Source organism: Eurytemora carolleeae, unplaced genomic scaffold (assembly GCF_000591075.1).
Source record: "Eurytemora carolleeae unplaced genomic scaffold, Eaff_2.0 scaffold374, whole genome shotgun sequence".
NCBI lineage: Eukaryota > Metazoa > Arthropoda > Copepoda > Calanoida > Temoridae > Eurytemora > Eurytemora carolleeae.
In genome coordinates, this window is record NW_019397040.1 from 127329 (window position 1) to 134039 (window position 6711).

Sequence of the window (6711 nt, forward strand, 5' to 3'; positions counted from 1 at the left end):
AAATCATATTTTTATTTTTATATATTGTTTATTTTGTTATTATGTTTACAAAACAAAAACATAGTTTTGCCATGAAAAAAATGATAACCCCGATGGTTTGACCTCGATATCCACTTTTGAGGACCTATAACAAAATATACATTTTATATCTTTATGTTGAATTATTCCTCCCCTGGTAAAGGCTTCGTTCAACCCCTAATAATCGTGAGGTATCATAAAAGGTCAAAATCAAGCATTGATCTTGATGTCCACAAAAAACAAGAGTTCCCAAGTATGATTGATTGATTATAGTCTACCTGGTGGTAAGGTGGGAGGGACCAGACACTCCTTCTTTATCCAGGGGAGATGTTAGAACCAACTCCGCCACGCCTTATTTAAGAAAAATTATAGAGATGTAAGCATTGGTTTTCTTTTAGTTTTAACGTTTAAGGTTTTATTTAAACATGTAATCCTATCCCGCAGATAAAAATTAGCGATTTGCTATAGAACCATAATTAAACTGCCAATAGATCAACCTGAAAACAGCTCTGCTATGGCTGCTCTCCAATTCCCATGTTAATCAATTGACTTGATATTTGTTATAAATTTTATGCTCAAACTGTTATATTTTGAGCGGAAAATAAATTATAAGATTAAATTATTAAATATAGAATTTCAGATAATGCTTCTCTATTACTTGAAAACAACTTACAGTCTAGACCGCTCAAATTTTTCCATCTTTTCCAACAATGGAGAACAAAATTCGCAACGAAAAATATTTAGCGCATAAAGTAGGGTACAGGACATAAAAAGGCTAATCTGTTTTTAAACAGAAATCTAAAAAAGCCAGTAACTTTTTATTTACGTATTTATAAAGCCCTGGAAAAATGGAAGTAAAAACGTAACATTTTAAGAATTAAAAATGTTTTTCAAATTTTAAAATTGTGTTCTGTTTACTTTTAACAATAAGTCAAATTAGAAACTTTGATAGGGAGCAATTGATGTGATACATCTTAAACTCAGTATTTCTGCCAAAAAAAAAAAAAAAAATGGACAACGAAATAATAGAAACAAATAAAATACTAGGAAGTTTTACCAACCATTGGAGAAGCTGAAAAGCCTATCGTCTATATTTAAGATTCTTAAAGTTAAAAATATTGCTCTCACCATTTTCTATATTTAGTTCTAGAATATTCTGAGGAGCCAGGCTTAGGTAGATATTTTTGTTCACTTCGCCTGAACATTTTCTTATTTTATTTACAGTGAAATTGGAAGATAAGATAACTTTTTAGCAATACTTAACCCTATCCCTGTTAGGTCAAAATGACCCGCCCACCCCACCCCGCCTATCCTGATTTTCAAGTACCCCAGCAGGGATAGGATTAAGAATTTTTGATGTTGTTACAAAGCAAATTGTTACTCTAATTACCAGACACTTATTAAGTGAATTGAGTCTTTTTACACCTAATCATTGCTGTGTCCCATACTCATTGGACTATTTTAAAGTCATAACTATAGTCTGAAAGTCGTCTTCCTATTTCTAAGTATTCGGGTTTAATTTCATCATTGATTTTACCTTTGATTTTTCCTTAATTTTACATTTCATTTTTCCTTTAACTTTGCATTTGATTTTAACTTTAATTTTATCTTTATTTTTACCTTTAAATAAATAGCTTTAATATTACGTTTAATTTTACCTTTAATTTTAACTTTAATTTTAAGTTGATTTTACCTTAATTTTTATTTTTCATTTTACCTTTAACTTTGCATTTGATTTTAACTTTAATTTTATCTTTATTTTTACCTTTAATTAAATAGCTTAAATTTTACCTTTAATTTTACCTTTAATTTTAACTTTAATTTTACCTTTAATTCTAACTTTAATTTTAACTTTAATTTCACCTTTAATTTTAACTTTGATTTTAACTTTAATGTTACCTTTAATTTCACCTTTAATTTTACCTTTAATTTTACCTTTAATTTTAACTTTAATTCTATCTTTAATTTCAACTTTAATTTTACCTTTAATTTTACCTTTAATTTTAACTTTAATTTTACCTTTAATTCTACCTTTTACTTTACCTTTAATTTTAACTTTAATTTCACCTTTAATTTTACATTTGATTTTACTTTTAATTTTATCTTAATTTTACCTTTAATTTTACCTTAATTTTACTTTTAATTTTACCTTTAATTTTACTTTTAATTTTACCTTTAATTTTACCTTTAATTTTAACTTTAATTTTAAGTTTGATTTTACCTTAATTTTTATTTTTCATAGTACCTTTAAATTTACGTTTAATTTTACCTTTATTTTAACTTTAATTTTATCTTTAATTTTACCTTTAATTTTAACTCTACCTTTACCTTTAAATTCAACTTTAATTTTACCTTTAATTTTATCTCAATTTAACTTTAATTTTACCTTTTATTTTAACTTTTATTTTAACTTTTATTTTACCTTTAATTTTACCAATAATTTTACCAATAATTTTACCTTTAATTTTACCTTTAATTTTACCTTTAACTTTACCTTTAATTTAAACTTTAATTTTACCTTTAACTTTACGTTTAATTTTACCTTTAACTTTGTCTTTAATTTTAACTTTGATTTTACTTTTAATTTTCACTTTAAATTACCTTTAATTTTCAGTTTCCCCAGGCTCCCATTGACGGGTAAATTTTCTTCGACGAGAAAACTAGACAAATATTCTTTTAGAAATAAATCCTTTCTAAGTTCGATTAAATGTAATTCGATCTGAAATATTCAAAGCAAACCTTTCTCCTAGTTTTAACACTTTATTTTCCCAATTTTCAGAAAAGTAAAATAAAGCAAAATGTTTGAATATTGCTTTCTCAAGTAGAACTTCTCCATAAATTCTTTTACAATATTTAAATCTCTTCAATTTGTTAAATTTTTGCATTTAGTACAACAAGCTTTAGATATAGGGCAAACTATGCTATTTAATATTTTTCATAAAAATACAATATGATTTTATATTCTTCAATTTACGGTCTTTGCAAACCATAAAATATCATAAGGATGAGCCACTGTCCTTAAAAATACCTGTAAGTTGAGCCACCATTCTATCAAAAATACCTAATAGTTGAGCCACCATCCTTTAAAAATACCTAACAGTTGAGCCACCATTCAATAAAAATACCTAATAGTTTAGCCACCATCCAATAAAAATACCTAATAGTTGAGCCACCATCCAATAAAAATACCTAATAGTTGAGCCACCATCCTTTAAAAATACCTAATAGTTGAGCCACCATTCAATAAAAATACCCAATAGTTGAGCCACCATCCAATAAAAATACCTAATAGTTGAGCCACCATCCTTTAAAAATACCTAATAGTTGAGCAACCATCCTATAAAAATACCTAATAGTTGAGCCACCGTCCTCTAAAAAGCACAAATCCTCAACTCCGAAAATCAAGCCAATGTTTAGTAACACAAAGGACAGCTTACATAGATCCATTTTAATAACACATTAGTTTCAAATCTGAAAAATTAAATTTTAATTTAAAATCTATTAAAACCATGAAATGAACAGAGCAAACTTAAGTTTTTTTATAGCTTAAAGAGACTGTAAGCGTAATTTTAAGAGATCTTCTATGCAATGATGGCAACTCGATTCATTAAGCAAAAAGCTTTGACTGATAAAGTATTAATTAGATATCAATGTTTTTAATTTTTAAAACTGATTATTTTCAATTTTGGGTTCTGTACACTTAAATAACTATGTGCATTACGAAACTGCAGGAAAAAGTATAAGAATTAACAGAATTTATCATTTTTAAACCTTCCTCGTAAGTATGTATTATTTAAAAGGCAATTTAACTTCCTTGATGTGGGATGATTAAAACTGCCTTTTTATACTAGAAATACTTCCAAGGAAGGATACATGTGGACGGCAAAAAAACAATGTATGACCTCTTTCTCCATCTTAAACTTTTTTTTGAAAAAACTATTTTAGAAATGAAAATGATTCCAGAATTCTAAACTTCTGCGTTAATTGAATATTGGGATTCCGCCATAAAGGCTTCAAATTCAGAACTTTAAGATTCTCCAATTTACATTTTTCTGAAATAAGTTTTAAGAAAACGTTGTTCAAAATAAGGCAGTATTCTAATAAAAATGCAAAAAAAAACTACACATAAAGGGAATCTTTACAAAAAGTGCAATGCAATTAAACTACAAAATAAACTATATTCTTAATTAATTGGTATAGTTGTATAGTTTCTTACAGAAAAAAAGAATCGGAAATATTTTGGAATGTTTGAGGCCCAGAAGAAAGTGTTATTTAATTTATCTATATAATAAAGCTCTTTCCTTCCTTATATATATATATATATATATATATATATATTTAACCAACTACTAGGGCTGGGCAAAGTTCTGTTAACGAAACGGAGGCTTTCGAAAATAAACGGAAGAGTCCGTTAACAAACGGCAAAAACCGTTAACTTTTAAATCGTTAACAAAACAGATTAGTCGTTTTTGAAAAAAAAATAATGGATGAAAACATAAACGAAATGGATTTTTTCTGCTTAAAATTGCATTTAATTTGTAAAAAAATATATGTGTTTTGATGTTTTTCACGCTGTTAACACCGTTAATACTGTAATAGACCATTAAATTAACGAAATTAACGCAGTTGGTTTTCGGCTAACGCCGTTTATAAAATTTTTGTTTTTAAAAACTCGGAATTTGTTTTAAAATTCTTGTTGTTTAAAGTTTTTGGTTCAACCCTACCCTACCCTACATTTCTAAAATCCTCCTAAATAAATCTATCTATATACTTTGCTTGTCTGGGTGTTCTGCTTGTTTGTCTGTTTGTTTGTTTCTAATAACCGTCAAAATGGCTGAATCAATCGGGCCCAATTTTTGTGTGGTACCTTATATGTTCTCAAAACAAAATTCGATTTTCATTAAATGTTGAAAATCAACAAAATTTGTTTATAAAATCCGGAAAAATATTTAGTTTTTGTTTTACAATGTATACAAAGAGAAATGTTCAAAATTAAAATAGAAGATGGGCGCGAAGAGCCCTAAAAGCCTAGTATATCTAAAAATGAATAGATTCTTGTTATTAGAATATATTTTCTAGTATAGAACTTTTACAGTACTGAATACACCTTACGGTTTATCATAGTTTACTATGTGCATTGTATGTACACTGCAGTGCTTTATGAGTTATTATGCAGCAAACTCATAAAATAACAAACAATAAATAACATTTTGCCATCCCCTCCGCTCTACCCCAAATAAAATGAAAATACTAAACAGAAGATTCGAAAATGCATAGTTTTTTAAAGATACTCCGATCTGAATGATAATTGATCCAAGAGCTCCCAGCTCTCTGGTCATATTATTAAATGTATTATTTGGTAATAGATATAAAAATGGTGGTGAAAAAAATTCATCTTTAAAAATGAACCCGTGGCTCATTCTTGGTTAATAAGGGTAAGCCTGCACTTTCATTTAAAGGGACTGTAAGCGTAATTAACAGTGACCCTCCATACAAAGAAAGCAATGCGCAATTTACATTGGTACCCATGAAACCTTAATCTTGTCAAAAATGTGTCTTATTAACTATTAACGTGTTTTGTTCTGTTAACAATTCTCCATGGTTTAATACAAGTAAGCAAATCACTTTTTCAGAGAAACCACAAATGAAAATGAACAGTTTAAATAAACAAAAGTATGGATATCTAATTCTTACCAAACAAAGCTTTCTAGGGTAGCGTTATAAATCGGACATTGCCATCTTTACGTGGAGTGCACGCGTTACTAAAAATTAAGCTTACACTTTTAAAAGACTGCGTTTAATTCAGAATACCTTGAGATTGTCACGAAATTTTCATGTTTGGTACATCAACTTGTTTCATAAAAAAATGTATCTCTCAAAAATATTATTATTTTGATCTTAGTTTTAAAGAAAAGCTAGCGATAAGTTCGATGTTAGGAGCAAGTGTAAAGGCTTTGTTTTCTTACATTGTAGTAAACAGTTGAGGGAGTAAACAGTTGAGGGAGTAAATAGTTGAGGGAGTAAACAGTTGAGGGAGTAAACAGTTGAAGGAGTAAACAGTTGAAGGAGTAAACAGGTGAGGGAGTTAACAGTTGAGGGAGTAAAAGGCTGAGGGAGTAAACAGTGGAAGGATTAAACAGTTGAGGGAGTAAACAGTTGAGGGAGTAATCAGTTGAAGGAGTAAACAGTTGAGGGAGTAAACAGTTCAGGGAGTAAACAGTTGAGGGAGTAAACAGTTGAGGGAGTAAACTGTTGAGTGAGTAAACAGTTGACGGAGTAAACAGTTGAGGGAGTAAACTGTTGAGTGAGTGAACAGTTGAGGGAAGTGTTTCTTGAATCGAAAGCAAAACCTTAGATATTAAAATTTATAACTTTTTGCGAAGCCAAGAATAAATGCAAGCTTAACATTATCCTAAATTTATCTTCAAACTTTTCAAGATTGTTTTATAAAAGGATTAACCTTGAGACCCTGACATTTCAACTGTGCATAAAAGGCCTGAATTCAATTTATAAAATATTTTAACGTTTTCAGGAATTTCAAGATCTGGGCTCTTAACACTGATCTAAACTCTTTAAACTGATCTGGGCTCTTAACACTGATCTGAACTCTTAACACTGATCTGAACTCTTAACACTGATCTGAACTCTTAACACTGATCTGAACTCTTTAAACTGATCTATTTTTTTCTATTT

General features: G+C 28.6%; 1 protein-coding gene across 1 annotated transcript in view; it reads right to left on the reverse strand.

The window, feature by feature from the left end:
- LOC111711345 (cadherin-23) overlaps positions 1-3485 on the reverse strand; it is a 29585-nt gene extending 26100 nt beyond the window's left edge. Inside the window, exons 1-4 of the mRNA XM_023485679.1 lie at positions 3368-3485; positions 2620-2678; positions 1147-1215; positions 297-369 (exon numbers count right to left, since the gene is read on the reverse strand). Coding sequence (XP_023341447.1) covers positions 297-369; positions 1147-1215; positions 2620-2678; positions 3368-3465 — 299 coding nt within the window. The 5' untranslated portion in view covers positions 3466-3485. The remainder of the gene's footprint in view (positions 1-296; positions 370-1146; positions 1216-2619; positions 2679-3367) is intronic.
- Positions 3486-6711: the final 3226 nt, after the last annotated feature.